The 19,843-nt window shown below is 35.3% G+C and overlaps 1 protein-coding gene across 5 annotated transcripts in view; it reads left to right on the forward strand.

The window, feature by feature from the left end:
• LOC136033095 (CREB-regulated transcription coactivator 1-like) overlaps positions 1-19,843 on the forward strand; it is a 99,452-nt gene that overhangs the window by 51,015 nt on the left and 28,594 nt on the right. For 3 of the 5 annotated variants that reach the window (XM_065713702.1, XM_065713705.1, XM_065713706.1), the window contains exons 5-8: positions 7,240-7,380; positions 11,475-11,540; positions 13,413-13,463; positions 18,748-18,939. In XM_065713702.1, the coding sequence (XP_065569774.1) occupies positions 7,240-7,380; positions 11,475-11,540; positions 13,413-13,463; positions 18,748-18,939 (450 nt within the window). The remainder of the gene's footprint in view (positions 1-7,239; positions 7,381-11,474; positions 11,541-13,412; positions 13,464-18,747; positions 18,940-19,843) is intronic. The other 2 variants (XM_065713703.1, XM_065713704.1) reach the window with 2 other exon arrangements.

A 19,843-nucleotide genomic window follows, 5' to 3' on the forward strand; every position in this document is an offset into this window, starting at 1 on the left:
GAAACAGCCGAGGAAGCTGCTCAAAGAATTAATGCCAAAAGCCTTGCGGCTAATAGAGAAAGTAAAAAAAGAAAACGTGCCGAGGAATCACAACAACAGCGTGAAAACAGGCTTGCGTCTCAAAGAGAAATTACCAAACGAAAGCGTGCCGAGGAAGCTGCTCAAAGAGTCAATTCAAAGAGAAATTTTGACTTGCGTCTCAAGAGAAATTACCAAAAGAAAGCGTGCCGAGGAATCACAAGAGCAACCTGAAAATTATCGCCTGGCATTCAGGTACAGCCCAGTCGATGATTATAGCTTGAGTAGATGTGTTCAAATCGGGACTATGTCTAAAATTTGTCCCTATTGCAAGGCCTTGAATTTTAATGGTGAAACAATGGGAATGTGTTGCGCCTCAGGAAAAGTTAAACTTCCTCAACTGGCTGCACCACCAGAGCCATTGAAGACTTTGCTTACTGGAACTACGTCAGAATCCAAGCGTTTTTTGTTAAACATCAGAAAGTATAACGCATGTTTCCAAATGACGTCGTTTGGTGCCCAAATCGAAAATCAAGATCAATTTATGCCTACTTTCAAAGTAAAAGGGCAAATTTATCATAGAGTAGGGTCCCTTCTACCATTCTCAGGTAAGAATCATAAATTTTTACAACTGTACTTCATCAGTGATAGAAATTCTGAATTGAATGCACGTTGCGAAATTTCTCCCGACGTTGAAAGGACTATCATTTCCCAATTGCAACATCTTTTCCACGAAAATAATAATTTAGTTCGTCTGTTCAAAATAGCAATCGATTTGATGCCTCTGATTCGCATAAAATTGTTATTTCCGCTGACAAAACGCCTACTGGCCAACATGTACGTAGATACAATGCTCCAACTATCGATGAAGTGGCAATCGTTACGGTCGGTGATCAGTTTTTACCTCGAGATATTATTCTTCATAAGCGAAACGCTCAGTTGGTAAGAATTGCTGAACCTCATCAAAAAAAAAGAAGAAAAACTAAAAAAAAAAGAAAAGAAAAAACTAAAAAGGAAAACAAATTAATAAAAAGAAGAAACTAAAGAAAAACTAAAAAAGAAAAAAACTAAGAAAAGAAAAAAAGAAACTATATCTATATATAAAAATAAGTTGTATGTATGCATGTTTGTTTGTTTGTGGGTTTGCATGTGACGTCATTATAATTATATAAGGCTTTGTACATGACGTCATTATAAGATGACGCTACAGACCGGGACACAGGGAATATAAATGACGACCGGGACACTCAAAGCGTAATTACAGACCGGGAAACCGGGACACAAATGACGACCGGGACACAGGGAATATAAATGACGACCGGGACACAGGGACACAACTACAACGGGGACGCCGGGGGGCACAGGGGGGATATATAAATAAGGCCGGGACACAGGGAATGTTCGATTAGCAATCACCATCAACAAAGCTCAAGGGCAATCATTAGAAAAATGCGGTATAGATCTGAATACGGATTGTTCTTCCCATGGACAATTATATGTCGGTAAACCTGACAATCTATTTATATGCACAGACAATGGGAAAGCGAAGAATATTGTATATTCGCAAGTTTTACGTAGTTAAATATATATATATATATATATATATATATATATATATATATATATATATATATATATATATATATATATATATTTTCACATATATATATATATATATATATATATATATATATATATATATATATATATATATATATATATATATATCACATGTGGAACACAGGGGCACAACTACAATGGCGCGTAACGACTTACGCGTGCGGGGGGGCTTGGGGGGTTGCGAAGCGCCCCAACCAACTAGGTGTTGGTGTGACGCGAAGCGCCATATTTTAGTAGATTAATAATAGTCAAGAGTTTCGGTTTAAAAACAAAACTGACTTTATTTGAAATCATTAATAATGGGTTTTTGACCAAGGCCCCCTGATTAAATTTTTTCTTTTTCGTACAAAACCAGTAGATAGTAACAAAAATTTTAAAAATTAAAATTAAATAAATTAAAATAAAAATTAAACGAATCTCGTGAACTAATATTTTTAAACTGCAGATTAACTTGCTGTTAGCTGTTTCATTTTGTTGCCAGGTGCATCCTCCGTTATACAACTATTGTGTGTATAGCAAAAATGAACGTTCTCTTTGGTATAAAATATCAAATCTGTGGTTTATTATTATTGAGCATTCAACTTCATGACTGCCTATGCCTTAGAAAGTACCCAAGGCATCAAGAAGGAGCATCCAATCAAACTCGTCGTGGGCGAATTACTATACGGAAAAAGAACAAATTATTTATGCGTTATCATTAATATATTAATATATAGGCTGTTGTTTCAGCATTTTCCCCAGTAATTGTATGACGAGGGTGCACTAGTTTTTTTCTGCTTTTTTTTACTGCGGGCTTCATGACTCCGTCACATGTGATGATGTTCCGCTACTTCTGGTAATTAAATCGCTTTTTATTTCGAGGCTAATTGTTATACCTTCTCTTGAACAACTCGTGAGAAATTTTTTTTGAATTATCTCGGTGCGAGGCTATTCCGCGTGGTGACTGATCGTCGGGTGAAACTTGGTTTGAAGTATTGCTGGTAGGATGTACCCTGCACAAGGTAGTCCGAGCCATCTCGGCTTTGGTGAGTTGATCACATAAGCTCTGCTCTCTCCGAAACGAGCTTTGGCAACTCCTCTGGTGGAGGAATGCGTATATTTCTAAAATTCCAATACAGACATCACATCTAAACGATCCTTGATATACCGCAGGGGTCTTGCTAACAAAGCTGCTAGAAGCTGCTGTGTCAACTCTCCGATTTTGGACACGTTAAAGAGGAGAGTTTTGACTAGTTACATCACTAGCAGAGAGAACACATGTATATTCCATAAGTGTTCTAATGCCCGTAATGAGTAGTGTCAAAATGGGCCTCTCGGGAAGGAGGCTTTTGCACCTTAGGATGACTCCTAGCTTTTAGGGAGCAAGAATATCTTATTTTGCTTAGGCGATCAGCCAGTGTGATATCTGACAATAAAATGAACTCCAAGAAGGCATAGTGTATCTGCTCTTGATATTGCCTATCCTTTAAAGTTGAAATTAGGGTGAAGCTTAACATTTTGCGCCTTCGAAATTTAGATTTCTTTCGTCTTTTAAGTTCCTTATATCTGCATCCTTCGCAATGGAGATCTTCTTCGTCCTGTCTTTTTTGGTCGTGTTATTTTCTTCGTCCACTTTGGTTTTGTCGTGTTATTTTTGTTCCTAGCACCCCGATTTCAGCTTATTCCTAGAAAGTGGTAAGGGTCTAACCTCGGCGGATTTTACGGAAGTGTGGACCTTAGGCCGAATTGATGGATATGACTTCGCATTTTGGAAAGCTTCGTAGAACTCTTGCCTGGGACCAAAAAGGATGGTCAGAGAGAACTATCTGAAGTTATGCAGTCAAGCTTTCGTTTCATCAAACCATGTTTCTGCTTTCGAGTGGAAAGCTGTGTTCTAGCAGGCAAGCAGGCAGGCATTAGTTTCAAATTGAAGATGGACTAAAATCTATATGCGTGAAATATATGCGGCAGTTACCCGGCCCCGCAGCCGATATATCTTCTTTGAGTAATAAATAGAAAAATTTACAGAAACAAAAAAGTGGCATTTTCCCACGGGTCCGAAAGTGCTGCCATCTATTGTTTCTACGCATTTCTGTTCGTAATTTCAGCTGAGTATATCATTCGGTTTTTCGCGCTTGGGATTGCAGTAGAGAAAAGGTATCAGATGTGCCTCTTGAACTTTAAAAGTTTTCTCATTGCTAAAGAAATTAGAGTTTAACCTTTGCTCCTTTGTTAGTGATGACGTTAAAAACTTGACCTACGGCAAAAAAGTCAACTTTTGAACTTAGACAGATAGATTTTTTTTTTCGACGGCAGTCGATAGCTCTTGATGTGCTGATCAAAAAATATGTTATCCATTTTTTTGATATAAAAATTCATTCATGAGATGTACCAGTTTGAAAGTTTAAATGGGTTGACAACTTCAGTAGCAAGGTACATACTGAAACCAAAAATAGGCCGGTACGAATTGTGAGACATATAGGGGAGTTCTAAGCAAAAGTCGGCTGTTAGCTCATAATCATCTTCGGCAATGAGGGTTCGCAACTTTTGCTAGTTGGTGTAACCTATTATTTGTTTCCGGTGTATTTGATGGTAAGACCAATTTGGTTCCAGTGGTAAGAAATGTAGGGGACTTGTTTATTTTAAGATCCTTACAGATTAACGACTTCAGCGCTTAATCGAAGCGAGGAAACAAAATCAAAGTGTTGCTCTCGCAACACTTTGCTCGGCGAAGCCGAACAAACGTTGCCGCAACACCCCACGTTGCCCATGCAACGTAGATCTAGTTTCTAATAGTTTTGTCGTTACTTATGAGTTATACCCACAACACTCAAGTTCTTGGTCTGACAGAATCGGTTTCTTTCTGTATTTGTACTCGATTATAATCAGCTTAGCGTGAGAGAGTATATATATGCTACAACTTAGGTTCATTTTAATTTAATATTTTATTTGTTATTTTTGGTTAGGTTTGGTTAGAAACCATTTAATATAATGCGTTCTGGGGAACCTGATTTCTATAAGTACCTGTTTTAGTTTCCATAATTTCGTTACTAAAGTAATTTATTTTCATCATACTTAGATATATTTCATTAGGATTAACCTAACTTCACTTCTTGAGTGTGGTGGGTATAAGAGATAAGTACCGTTTCGTCTTGAACAATTTTCCTCAATAGAACTTGGACCTAAAGAATTTAAAGTTAATTTTAAAGTTTTTCTTCATCTCTTGTATTAAACTAGTATTATGAATGTCTTTTTTGCTAAGATTATTCTTCCAGTTTCTGAGAATCTCCCTGCTTTTATTCCCTTAGCAACTGGCGGAAGTTTTACAACACTTCTAGACATCTTCTGATTCCACTAGTAACCAACAAATGAATGTCTTCAGTTTAATGAGCGATAACTTGCTATATGAACGTTGATATTCTGTGAGACCAAAATATTTCTAATGAAGCTGCTGAAGCTGGCCGGTGCTATTCTAGATGAAATCATCAATGATACTTCCTACATTCATTTTATGTAAGAATAATTTGAGTGAATTCGAATGAAGGATTGCCTTCTGCTTACTATTCAATAAATGGAAGGTATAGTGGAAATTTTGGAGTATTTTGAGTAGTTTCCTACACATAAAGAAGTATTTGTCTTTTTTATGAAGGGTACTTATAAATAAACCTTATTTATGTTTTAGTTTTGTCCTAAACAAGTGGTTTTCAACGCGCGGACAACCGACGGCCCAAGAAAGCTATGAATGAAGTCCAGTAAGCAATGTAAAACTAGATATTCATTGCCAAGGCGCATGAATTGTAGCATCAGCTGTGAAAAACGTTGATTTTCCGTTTTCACATTTACCGTTTGCTTTAAAATTCAGCATCTCCAGCAATAAGTTTTATGACCGTAAAGTAGCTATGGAATGCAAGCACTGAAGACTGATTCTTGCCAGACTTTATATTCTCAAAATGTTTGTTTTTTGATAACATATAGCCATGGACGATATCCTGCGCTTATGGACCATTCGTAAAATAGTAAAATAAAATCCCCCAAGGTGAATTGGTCCCTGACTCCGCTAAGGCTGATATGGCGGAATAAATGTTACTTTCAGCTAATTTGGAAAATTTCACTTCTGACTAAATTTGATTGAGATCTTAAAAACCGTCTAGTAGACGTGCTGATGAAAAGAATTTAGAAATCCCCTTTGCCTCCCCCTGCAGACGTCAGATTATGAACGACCACCTGAAAGGCAGCACTAGAATACTACATTTTACTTCCTTGTAAGTTAGCTCAGATCCAAAATTCTCACAAGAATTTAGGGACCTCCTTCCTCTCTCGCCCCACCGAGGCTGGACCGCCGGGACTCTCAACAAGCACAATTAGGGCAATTGACTTACTCTTCAATGAGTTTGGTATATGCCTGGCAAAACCTTCTAGAAGGTGTAATGGGAAAACTTTAGGATTCTGCTTCCTCCTCCCAAGAAGGATGAATTGGATATGAAACCCAAAAGGCGCAACTAATGCAGTTAATCTTACTTCCCAAAAAATCGGTTGTGACTCGTCAACCTCTCGTGTAGGATGATGCTATGATACGAAATCAGACACCCATTCGTCTCTCCTCACAGAGGTCAAACTTCTCTTCAAGGTTTCTTGTATCCTGATAACCTATTCAGGTCGACAAGGGGTTTAAAAACGTGACCATATCTCCCCCGCTTTCTTTCACTTACCCGCAGAGGATATGTCGAATCATAGTTTCCTGAATGTATAACTAGGACACTAGTTCTTGCTTCCAACCAAGTAGTTTCTTTCTTGGTTTCATGACTCCCATATCTGAGAAAGTTTTGATCTTTTGTCTGTAACTGATATCAATGTACAAACCGCTGGTTACGATAAAACAAATACAACCTCGATAGTAGTTGCAATATTTCTTAACACAGCTAAGAGGTATAAATTGTTTAATCACATATGTATTCTCGTAAACAGCTAAAATTGCAGCTGGACTGGCGTTTTCTTCTAGCGTGGGTCAGTAAACCCAAAAGACTGGACACCATATTCGACACATTATTAAATCTCGAAGAGGTGCTACAAAATGAAATACAGAAAGATAAATGACGGGAATTGTTTAAAAACATGCTACTTTTATAACGGTCCCTTGAAACATATTTTTACTCTTTGTTATAATTATAATTCATGAAGATAATTTTCCTGTATTGAGTTTAGTGTTGACCAATCCGTTTTAGGCCTTATTATAGAACATACACTTCACAAATGTTAGGCTTCTGCGCCTGGTCGCTTGAATATTTGGCCTACTATTGATAAATTGGAGTCATTCTTGTTTCTTCAAGATCTGTCTTTGAATTTATTTTCTTATTTAAAAGTGACTTATTATCTTGCTGACAAGGCTCAAATGTAAGAGTATAATATTTTATTGCAGATTCACAAATGACCAAGCGATTTTTTTTTGATTTTTTTTTTTAAGTATGAAAATGTTTTGGGAATGAATACCCTTTCAGTATCAAATTTTATTGTAAATATTAACTAATATGTTGATTCTAATTTTTCTTTGATTATGCACGAAAAAAAGACTATTTGCATGGATAGTGTCATTTTAAATTAAACTGATGACAGTTTGATTTGCAGAGTCCACGTTTGAGCCCAAGTCCAGGAGTATCACCGAGAAGACTCTCGCCTTACCCTTCCCCTCATTCTCCTGGCACTTCACCGTCACGAGGTTCAAGCCCTGGACCCGTGTCCCGAAGAAGGCACAATCAGTATGTTCCGGTGAGGTTTTTTCTCTTTTCTTCTTGTACTCAGTTTTTTCTCCTTGTACATTTGCAAAGTCAAGTACCGGTATCAATCAACCCCCGGTGGTGATAAACAAAAAAACAGCAAAATAAAGAGAAAGAATATATATTTTACATGTGAAAACCATGTCTTTTTTCTACTTATCAGCGTAGTTGCCATCCTCATTCAAGCTGTAATAGTTCAAATGGGTTGATTGACACACGGTTGACGTTTATGAGATTCCAATCCACCTCACAGCCGAGGTGTGAAGGTCAGTGGTTAGTCAGTATAAAGAAGTTGCTTGGACCTCAGCACTGTCGTGATGATGAATAGCTGGAAGTAGGCTGGCTCAAGAGACTAGTGGCAGATTCGCAGATTGTTCTGCTGATGGAATTTATTCAGCTCGTATGGAGATCTGACAAGTGCTGTAATCTTTATGGTTACTATGTTGGAGAATAAGGCCGTGATGTTGATTTCAGGTGTATATAATGCATTCTTTTCATTTAATTTGATTTTTATTAACGAAACGGATGTTGGTTTTCGAATGTTTCTCTTATACACCAAAATATAGCAAAAAAACTTAATATATGAAGCTATGACTTGGAGCGTGCAAAAGCCGAAGACCAGACCTCCCGGGCGTAATGAGTGACGGAAGACTATTTTTCACGGATGAAAGCCCAAATGAGCAGAGAGAATTGAGAAAAGGCTGGTAAAGCTGGCTGATATATACTAATCTAATCTGCCTGTTCGTCCAGTTGTAGCTAAACTATTCAACCTGGAAACATAAAATTTTGTAAAAATATTTTGGAACCTTGAGGATGCAAATTTTAGTGTAATAAAAAGTATGCAGCCTCAAGAGACTTTATTAACGAGCTGTTGACTGGGATAACTCCTTTCTATATTCCTAACCCCGGGAGATGAGTATACGAAAATTATTGCAAGTTCCTGTACAAAATGTCTAAACGAAAGCTTTTTCATAAAAATGCTAATTCGGTTGTTGTTTTTTTCCCACCTTCCCAGCGATCAGTGTTCCGATTTTCATACTATTTGATCATTGAAATTACTAGGAACTCAAGAAAAATAAATGGTTATCAGCATTTTGCGATGTACTTGTATCAAAGAGAATCTGATTCTATAACAAGTCATTTCAGGCATTTTACTTTTGGCTTCTTGCTAATTGCCTTTTGGCTCTCTTTCCTAAAATTAAATTTTTTTGGATTAATCCCTTGTCTGTTTGTAGTTATTAGCAGCTCTTTTGCCGTTCTAGGATACAAATTAATCAGTAATGCATTGTCCAAAGTTACAAATCTCGCCACTTCAACGTTCAGCTTTATATAGACTTACCTAGGATAACGGCTCGTTGAGAGTTTGAAATATGGGGCTTGGGTCTCTTAGACATGAATTGGGGATATATTAAAAGAGAAATAACTCGCTGCTGGAAGAGATATCCAGGGTATATAGAAAACCATGCCCCCCCCAAAAAAAAATTATGCTTGAAAGTTAATTGTTTTTTTTAAATACAGATATCTTTTGTTTCTATCTCTCAGCAGTAGTTTATGGGCTTTGACCATTGCGATTGCAGAGGTTTGTATTTATAGGACTAGTTAATATTTTCTTACTTTCTAGGATGTGTTTGTATAGGGATGAGTATGTCTAAGTATATTTTTGTTTTGATTTCACCTAAGGTGAAAAATGCTTGGTAAGACTCAGTACTTTCGATTTAATTTTGGGCTCCTGGAATGGTCGATGGTCATGCAAATTTAAAATGAAGATGCTAACTTAATAAAAGCTGATATTTATTATGTTTTCATTTGGAACCAAGCTTATGTTTCATGAGGATTGTAGGACAGAAGGATCTCTACCACTTTTCAGATGTACCAGCTATAAAAAAAAGGGGGGATCACTTATTGTTAATACTTTTACACTTGACAATTTTCTATGACCCTTTACAACAATTTCTTTTCTTTTTTTAAAATTCGATCTTTTTTTAAATATTTTCCTGATTATGAACATGGTATGGTTTTTTTAATTACCTCACAAGCTACTAAAAGAGCAAGCTGATTTGTCAGATAACGAAGAATAAGAGTCTAAACATAAGAAAGTCAATTAGGAAAGACCTGTTAAAAATGGAGATAAAACCATAAAAAAAACGTCCTTTTTCGATCTTTTTTCATTCTCTCTATTAACAACGCTGACTAAATCTTGTTCAAATAGCTAGATGAAGGAAGTTACTAAATTAGATAAATTTTTAGAAAGAGACTTCCTTGGTCATTTTTATTATAGTTGCCTCCGATTCTAGTTTTTTCTTATCTGGATTTATAATTTTGTCTCAGGATTACTTTTATTTCTGTTAAATAGTAGTAGGTCAATGATTGTTTATTTTTACTTAACCTTTTCGTAGGGTTGTATGACTCTGTATTATGCTTTGATCTTATGGAACTAGTATAGAGAAATTCAGTGGGTTGGTGAGTTTCGGAATTACGCTTTCAAGCTTGTAATACTCTTATTTACTCTTTGGACTATTCACATAGATTAACTCATGGATGAGGGGGACAGACCTTAAATTGTAAAAAGTATTTAGGAACGTATGCCAAAGGCTTTACTCTATAACTGACTCATTAGAGGAACAAAGAAAATCAGGGGTCCATGTCTAAACCGTAATGGAACAATATGCAGAGACTTGAAAACCTTTCGTGTGAGGTCACGAAGATACAGGTGCTACATTGAGCTAAATAAAGACGGATTACATCACAACCGTGCTTCTGTTACCTCCAAATATGTTTTCAGGTCCAGATATGTACCTCATGTTTACCGTCATAGCCAAAAAATATTGGTAACTTACAAGAGTAGGAACTGGCGGTAGTGTCGACAAAAATAAACCTCGATGTCATGTAGTGTTTGACGACACTTGACAATTTTTTTAGTGTAATAATAAGAACAATTAATTCAATTGGTGTAGTTGGTAAAATTAGTCTATTAATAAGTGTTGATCTCAGTTACTGACAGAGAAACGAGTACAAAGCTTGAAAAAGCGTCAAGTGCCGCCAAACTCTAGATGGCGTTGATGCTTATTTCAGAAACTAGTGCCAGTTTCACCTCTTATAAGTTGCCCATTCTCTTTTTTGCTAGCGCCAGGTATGCACAAAAAGACCGTGTATGCAGTTCCTTAACCAATCAGGAAAAATTAGTGTAGTAATAATTGTCTGATCTCAGTTACTGACGGAAAAATGATTACACAACTTGAAAAAACGTCGTGTCGCTAAACTTTAGATGGCGTTGATGTTTTTTTGCCGACACTAGCGCCAATTTTCACTCTTATTAGTTATTCATACTATGGTCCTAGTGTCAGGTATCCATTAAAAGACCGAATATGCAGCTCCTTGACCAATCATCAGATAAAAAAGAACAATAATTTGAGGAGCAAAAACTTAAATAAAAGAGAACTGGTGCTCTTCTTATAGCATAAGAGCTTTGTAATGCAATTATTTTAATTTGAGTGGCAATTACGAAAAACGATACTGGTACAGACAAAAACTGTTTAGGTTTAAAAAGGGAAGCATTCAGCACGATTCCTAGCCCGTCGGCTAAGCAAATGAGCGAGATTTCTGGGGATAGAAATTACTAGATAAACAGCTTTTATATCACGTAAACAGTTGACATGTATATCACGTGTATGAGAAAAAGCAGTTCTGCATCATATAAACACGCTGGATTAGATTCGTGAAGACCCTAACTTGTCCCGTGAACGTCTATCTAGTTATACAAATTTACTTCATTTTTTTTCAAGGAGTCATTAGATATGTCTAATATTTTTTCCTGTTTAGATTTCTTGCTAATCGCTGGATTTGAGGCTTTTGGTCCACTTAGTTTTTTTTTTTTTTTTTTTTTTTTTTTTTTTTTTTTTTTTTTTTTTTTAGTCTATGTTTTTTAAACAGTTTTTTTTTGCAGGGTTTCTTGCTCTGTTGCGTCTTGTGCCAATAATTATTCTTTGTAATATCTTTTTCAAGGTACTTTTTCTCATTTCAATTATTGTAAACACTTTATTACGTTAGTTATCACCTGGAAGCTCATTAACTAATTTTATGCCTTAGGATTTGATATTCAGCGGTTCGCGGAATCATCTTGATCACTCTTCACCCCAGTCCCATCAGTCGCCGGTAAGTTGTTCATTTGTATGTTTGTCATATTTTGATATGCCTTGCTTTGAGTTCTTAAGCAACATTGTTTTTCGTTTCGTTCTTGCTTTTTGTCAGTGATAAACTATCTGCATTTATCTTACGCCAGTCTTCTTTATGCTGAATGTATCATTGATCCCCTCACTAGCCTTTGCAATATTCATATTCCACTTTTGGATGACTATTATGTAGAAACTGATAGAATAACAAAAAGAAGTCAGAGCTTTGAATTCATTCAAATAAATAATTATGCGTGTTGTCATATTTAGAATAGACCATCATAATATAAGGTCCTATAGGATCTTCATGATCATCAGTTTAATCCTCTGGCATAACTGTCGGTATTGGCTGGCTAATGAGTTACTTCATTGTTTTGTTTTTAACTTTTCTGACTTCTCTAAAAGCTTTCTTGTTTGGTAGTTATTTTTTTCGTTTTGAATTTTTGCCCTCCTCCCCCCCCCCCCATAATAAGTAAAACGACGAATTGCTAACTTTTACTTTGTGTAAAAAAATAAAAAACACTGCTGTTTTTTGTTTTGAAAGTCTAAATAATAGCTGTCAGAGTGTTCGTTATCATGTTTTCCTGAAATATGTAAACCAAAAGTTTAAAAACTCGAAAAAAAATATGTACTGAAATCCTTTCTGAATGTCTGTCTGAATGTAAATACTCGTTTTATTGTGACTACAGCAACCAATAGGAACATAATTTAAGGGTAAATGTTTCTCTAAAACCGGTTTAAAATGAAAGTAAAAGGTATGGCTCCTTTTCGTAAATTTTGCAAATTTCTTCACGAAAATTACTTTTGTTGACTACCTCCAATCAAAAGCACCCATAGAGACCCAAAAAAAGCACCCAAAAAAAAAAGCCAAATTTTTGATATTCTGAAACAATGTTACGCCTTTCTGGAAAAAAAGTAGTTTTTATCTCTTTATCCCCTTGTCTTGTGAACTCGTAGAAAAAAGAAGAATGAGCAAGTTTTACCACGATTTTTTTTTTCTTTCTTTTTTTTCGTTTGCTCAAAAAGTATGATATGAAATGGCAAAGCAATTGCTTGCCAAAATAAGGCTATTATTGGATCCCATATACAATAAAAAAATGTCGTTGCATGTGTTTGTTGGGCCAGAATCTACTAGTTTGAACCACAGTTAGCCAAAAGGAAGATTTTAGCTATATACATAACTCATAAACTAACTGATGTATGTAACTTTTTAGGAGTTAAATTCATGTTAAATGTTCACTTATGTCCTTTTCAACCCGACCTCAGCTTGTATATTTTGAATGGTCCTTTTGAACATACTCCAAAAAGCTTGATTTATATTTTTTATTTGGAAACCATTTAAATATAAATGTTTTAGGAAGTGTGTGAAAAAACCAAAGATCACATCCTATAATTGGTTAGAGGGGGGGGGGGGTTAAAGTCTTCTCGTTTACTGTATGCAACAGTCTGGAGTAAGATTAAGGCCAAGACTAAATAATTGCTCTTTAAGCCCTATATATATTTTTTTTTAACTAAAGACACTTAATAAAAAACACCTCTTTTTTGACCAGGTGTTGGCCAAATTTTGGGGGCAAGGGGGTGCAAACCAAAACCGTTCGATGGAGTCCTGGAAATGACTTTACAAGTGCCTAACAATCCTCCGTTTTTTGGAGTTTAAGACATTTTTCAAATAAATATTTGGAACATTTTCAAACAATTGTTTGTTCTGGTGATTTTAGATTTTCGTCCCAGCTTTTGAAAGCATATTGAATTGTTTTAGTTTATGTATTTTATTTTGCTATGGTTTTCTTTTGTTGACTTCTCTCCTTTGCTTTGTTTTCAACTTGCTTATTGTTTGTTTTGCATGTTTTTGCAGAATCGTCTTCGTGTTCCAACTTATAGTTCAAGTAGTCGACATGATTCAAAGGTTTGTTTGCTTTTCTTTGTTTTTGTTGTCTGCTTATCACACATTACCTGTGTATTACCATGTAATGGGGAGGGGAGAGGGAGCCTTCAATATAAAAGCTCGGCTAAAATTATCTTCTCAAACCTAACCGGCGAAGGCGGTTAACTTAAACTTGTACTTAAATGAACTTTTCCGAAATCTAAGAAGAACTAACTAAAAAACAAATTTGCAAAAAAAAGTCAACCCGTTCTCTTCGTGAACCACTATGGGTGCCTACTAATAAAAGAATAAAATCCAAGAATCTATTCGGCAGTTTCCATAAATTAAAACCAATTAGGAAAGATTCAGCCAACTAGTATGACGAATCATACACAATTGTTAATGCTGTGAGCCAAGTTGTTCTTGGTCATACTTAAGCTTGAAAAATTAATACAACTGAAAAGAAAATTTTATATTGAAGAAAACTATTGAAAATTTAAAGTGCAGATAAATTACTATATATATATATATATATATATATATATATATATATATATATATATATATATATATATATATATATATATATATATATATATATATATACATATATATATATATATATATATATACATATATATATATATATATATATATATATATATATATATATATATATATATATATATATATATATATATATATATATATATATATATATATATATATATATATATATATATATATATATATATATATATATATATATATATATATACATATATACATATATAAAATAGGAGAGGTGGGGCATCTATCTGTTAATTAGGGCCAGGGACCCAACGCCATGCCCAAAATGTAAGGGCGTTTTTCAGTTTTTGTTTGTAAAACAAAACAAGTTAGAAAGCTTTCGCTGGTGGTTCATCACTCACTGATCATACTTTAACGGGCATGTTTTCTTAGTAGGAGGCGTTATAGACGTCGCCAAGAATAGAACAAAGAAACAGTTTTATTAATTCAGGCCTTAAGGTTAAATGGCATAATGTCATATGCATTCATGCCAAAACGAAACCACATTATTCAACTACAAACTGTATTTTTGGTCGTTGGTTTTTATTTAAGCCTAGGAACAAAAGAATGTTCCAGCGAAAAGCCCAACAGCTTTATTTTTGCTCTGCAATAAAAATATCGAAATGTGTGATATAAATTGTTATTTTCTGTCGGATAAAATTTGCTGCATACTATAGACAGTATCTACAAACAGAGAACAAAGATGGCGATGTTTGGTTTGTACACTGATAATAATTTGCTTAACAAATAAGATTAAATTTACGATTGTTGGCTAAAAAAAAAATTTGAAAAAAAAGAAAGTAATCAAAATTTGCAGTAGCATGTTCTATTTTTTGTTTGATGTGCAATTTCTAATTTTATACAATCGTTATTATTTATTTTTTTGTGTTATTTTTTATTATATTCTTGTTTTGTTTTTTATCTAACTTTTGCTAATTTTATTAATCATAATTTTTATTTTTTATTGTTACAATTTTTGGGTTCGATTTTATTATGTCAAGTATTTATAATTAACTATCTTATATATCAAGTTTGTAACATTGATTGCTTATGGTTTAGTTGTATTTGGCATAGTTTCTCCTTATAAGAGTAAAATCACGTTTGATATGAGTGGGAATGTTGTTTAGTGTTTGCTTGATCTCAGACCTTAGATATTGTAAAAAAAAGATCAGATACCATGTCGGATTTACTCAAGTGTAAAAGGATTAAAAAATATTTAGGCCCCAGGTGCTGATGGTGTGGTAAATGAGTTTTTTAAACATCCTTAGTTAGGAAGTTAGAGATAAATTACTAAATATTATGGATACAATTCTTTAAAAAGGGGAAATACCTAGTAATTTCAGGAAAACTCTAATTAAACCCCTATGTAAGAGAAGTGATAAGTGTGAGTGTCGTTGTCATACAAGAATTAGCTTGGTGTCTGTAGGAAGCAAATTACCTAGTATGATGATAATTTTTATGCTTTGAGATCCTGTAGATAACATTTTAAGAAAGGTCCTATCCTTGTAAGGTATACCAGATATAATATTAGAGTGACTAATGCTATGTCTGAGAATAGCGTTGCTGCTGTTAAGGTAGGAAATGAGGCTAGTAGCTGGTTTCTTAGTAAATTAGGAGTTCAGCAGCGTTGCATTCTATCAACATTTATATGAATCATTTTGATGGACTTCATCCTAAGGAGCACAGCAAAGGCAATGGGAGAACACTGAGTCAATTGGGGAAGTAAAAGTCTCCTAGACTTAAATTAAGCTGATGATTTAAGCATCCTAGATGAAAATGTTAGTAAAATGAATGAATATTTATAGGTGTTGAAAGTTCAGGATGCAGGAGTAGTATTGAAGATTAATGGTAAAAGAATAAATCACTAAGGCTAGAAATAAGTGAAGGTGAAGATTTGATGTTGGGCAAGGAGAAAATCGATCAAGTGGACAGCTTCATTTGTCTAAGAAGGATTATTAGTAAAGATGGTGGGTAGTGAAGATGTTTAAACTAGAATAGTCAATTCCCAGGTTTTTTTTTCGCGTTTGAAAAAAGTTAGGAAGATAATTCTGCGAACTAAAATTAGGATATTGGAAGCTACTGTGACCACAGGGTCAAGTATGGTTCTACAGTGTAGGCGCTCCGAAAGACGGAGGAGGGTTTGCTAGATGTTTTCTGGGGAAATTGCCTATCGATCATTTTGGTTACCCAACTGACTGACCGTATCTTAAACAGTCAGCTCTGCGAAAAAAGTGAATCAATTGCGCTTTCTAAGTCTACAATGAAAGAAAACTAGATGGTTTGTACACATGCTGTGGATGAAGGATGATAGTTTGTCAAAGATAGTCCTTATCGGCCAACTGTCAAAAGCCAAACGAAAAGCAGGCTGTTCCCGAATAGGGTGGGAGGATGTTTTAGGGAAATTTTCAACGGAAACGGCAACTTCTTTGGAGGGTTAGCGCCAGATAAATTCATACCTTTGAGTACCTTGAATGGAAGCTGTCACCAATGAGGACGAATCCTCTTTAACATCGCGAAGCTTATTCTTTTGTAAATGAAAGACACAGTAATTAAGAGTATAACTAATAATAAAATTCCTTTCTTATCGACGAAAGCCGAACTGAATGAGATGTAATAATGCTTGACCTAAAGAAAGGCGCTAAGGCAAATCATTTATGGAAAATATTGTTCTGGCATTGTACTAGCCGCACGCTCAGCTTTTTGTAACCGATGTAATAAGAAAAGATTTCTCGTCAAAAATAAATCGCTGCAAACGCTATGTTTTCTGTTTTCCAAATGTGCAAGGGACCTAAAATGTCATGCAGATCAGCTGGAAATTGAATTTTGAATAAGGTCAAGGGGTTGTAGATGCTATGTTTCTGTTTTGCTAGGAAGTTTTGAGGCTTGTCCCTTTTGTAAGTGCAAAAGTTGATGAGAACAGGGCTAAAAACAAGCGGCCTTTGTCGCTTACCTTATTGAATACCTTAAGCGACCTTATTGAAAGGAAGCTAAACGGTGGGCCGTAATATTGAGAAGCGTTAAAGCCGAATAAAGTTTCTGTTTCTGGAAGTTCTATAAGAGTTATAAATTTTGTATTGAGAATCAACTCTGAGAAAGAGAAGATGCAAAAATATCACAAAGGACCAAGGTGCTGGATTACAAAATTTGGCGAAATCCTCCTTTTTTCTCTTTTTAATGGAAGCTATGAGGCTCTTTGAAATATTTCGACTTGCCGGTCGACCAATTTAACAGGCTCTCGAAGTTATCTCAAAGAAAAGACAATCCTTTTGTCTCTCCTAAGTCTCTGTCGGCATTCCACTTTCAAAAGAAGAGTAGGAACGTAGCTTCTCGAGGCGAATTTATATTTAATATATATATATATATATATATATATATATATATATATATATATATATATATATATATATATATATATATATATATGAAATCTTTGCTTGACGGTTAAAGCTGGAAGGAAGTGGGCCATTTCAGATAGCGTTTGTATATATATGCACCTCTTTCTCGAGCTTTAAGAGTGAAGGACTTGGGCAAGTTCTCGAAAAATCTAGACAGTGTAGCGAGGGACCGCCACTCCAATACCTCAGTGTATCTCATCAGGTTGTACGATGATATTCTAAGGGTAATTCTTACGTAGATCTTGCCATTACCGACTATAGAAAAGCATTCTATTTGATCAGACATCTTTTTACTCTTGAAAACTTAATTGAAATGGGTGCCGAATCCCTGTCTGGCCGTGAACAGTGTATCTTCTCTTTCAACGAGAAAGACACGAACTCTTTTTTTCTTCCCATTACCTATGGTGCCCCTTAAGGTACTAAATTTGCTGGTATTGTTTTCCTGGCTGTCCTAATCTGCATCCTCCAGTTATTCAAGGATAGATACAAATTTGTGGATAATTTATCCTTCTTGCTGAAATATGTACTCGAAGGAAACTTTGCTGTGCCGAAATTTAGCTCTAACTTTACTGGTGTGTTTCAGATTTATTCTGAACTTGCAAGTCTCACTCAATGAATTGAAGTGTAAGGTAATGAGATTCAACCCTCTAAAAGTGATTTCAAAGAGCCAGTATCCCTCTTCCAGCCTGTAAAGAGCAAAAAGATACTGGGCGTTACCTTCTTAATTGATTGCAGATTCAACGGCCACTTGAATGAGCTGGTCCGCAAAGGCTACGCTGCCTTGCAATCGCGTATTATAATGAAAAGGTTTGGTTTCAGTGGAAAGTCAATAAAACTGGCCTACATGACTTATGATCTGTCTGTATTAGAATACGTATGCCCTGGTCGGGGCCCGAGAGTCCAGTTAAGCTTGAGTTTAAGTCAAGATATTGAGGACATTCAAATACACGCTTGTAAAATTATGATGGGAGAAAGATATACTTCCTATGAAAATGCCCTTCATTTACTGGGATTTCAGTCACTCCAGAACTGTCGCCAAAATCTTGTAAAATCAAATATGGACAATTTATTCTAAGGAGCTCAAAACGAAGGTGTATCCTCCCTCCGAATGCACCCCAAACACACTCACTAAGACAGAACAATTTGAAAGCAGTTTATTGACGCACAACGCGGTATCAGCATTCTTTTGTTCCCTTATTCACGGGTAAGTTTAACAGCGTAAATTAATCGCAGTTTGTGTTTCTGCAATTTTTATATACTTTGTAAACAGCCCAGTTTTAGTATTTCTTAGTACTAGTCGAGGATGTATATAAATATGTATATGTCTATTGTCTATTTCACTGTTCATATTACTATTTTAGGTGATGAATGAAAATCCCCATCAAATGGCAGGCAGTGTACCTTTTGCCTTTCCTACTAGAATTGAAGACCATGATTGTACAGATCAAAGTGTTGTCCCCCATAAGTCGCCTCCAGAGTATCGCCATCACCCGCTCTATGCAAGTCCCTCTCAAAGTCCAACGACTAATCAGCCAACCTCCAACCAACAGGTCGTGAGTGCATTTTGCCTATAATATCTTGCCTTGGAGTGCTTTATTCCTTTCATTATTTTTCCTTTTATATTTTGCGCTTTAGTTTTTTGTTTAACTCGAACAATAAGTGGTAGAATGCTGGATTGTGATTCATCTGAAACTGATATCCTCTTAACAGCATTGACAAATGTTACTCCTTGTACCCATCAGAGATGTTTTTAGTATGGATATGCTCTATTAATCGAATAATCCTATAATTAAAAGCAATTATCCAATTAAATTTTAATCGAACTGTTATGGGTTTTCTCAGAAAAATAATAATCGCAACGGAATCAAAGTTGTCCGTTTATGCTTGACGATAGCAATTAATCTTGAGATGGTGCAGATGATTTAAGTTGTGCTTTAAATCTGGCGTCCCTGTCACCTCCTTTAACCATAAAAGTATGTACATATTCTTTTGTTTGAAAAGTCCCCAAGGGTATTGTGAAGCAAAGGCTATTAGGATGCAAAAGCTAACAAGTTCAGCATATGTATCAGCAAGAGGGCAGACAAAGGGTTCGTAATGCCATTGCCTCCATTGATGAGGCAATCCTACTGCAAAAATGACGAGAAATCGACCACTGCGTTAATGTGCTTCGTTCTACTGAAGGTTTCCCATATAGAGGCTTATCAAATGCAGTTAAACGTAACTTTTGTAAATACTGATTAAAATAAAAAAGATGTTCAAATGTTTCAATATCTAAAATAGCGAAAATAGCGACGAAGACCACACTGCCTTTCCATAACAAACAAATACAACGTAGAAACAATAGGGAAAGTTTTTTCAAGACAATGGAAATTATTTATGTAGATATTTCGGCCCTATGTCCAAGGGCCGTCTTCAGCACAATACAATACTATATATATATATATACTATATATATAT

This window comes from Artemia franciscana, chromosome 11 (assembly GCF_032884065.1).
Source record: "Artemia franciscana chromosome 11, ASM3288406v1, whole genome shotgun sequence".
NCBI lineage: Eukaryota > Metazoa > Arthropoda > Branchiopoda > Anostraca > Artemiidae > Artemia > Artemia franciscana.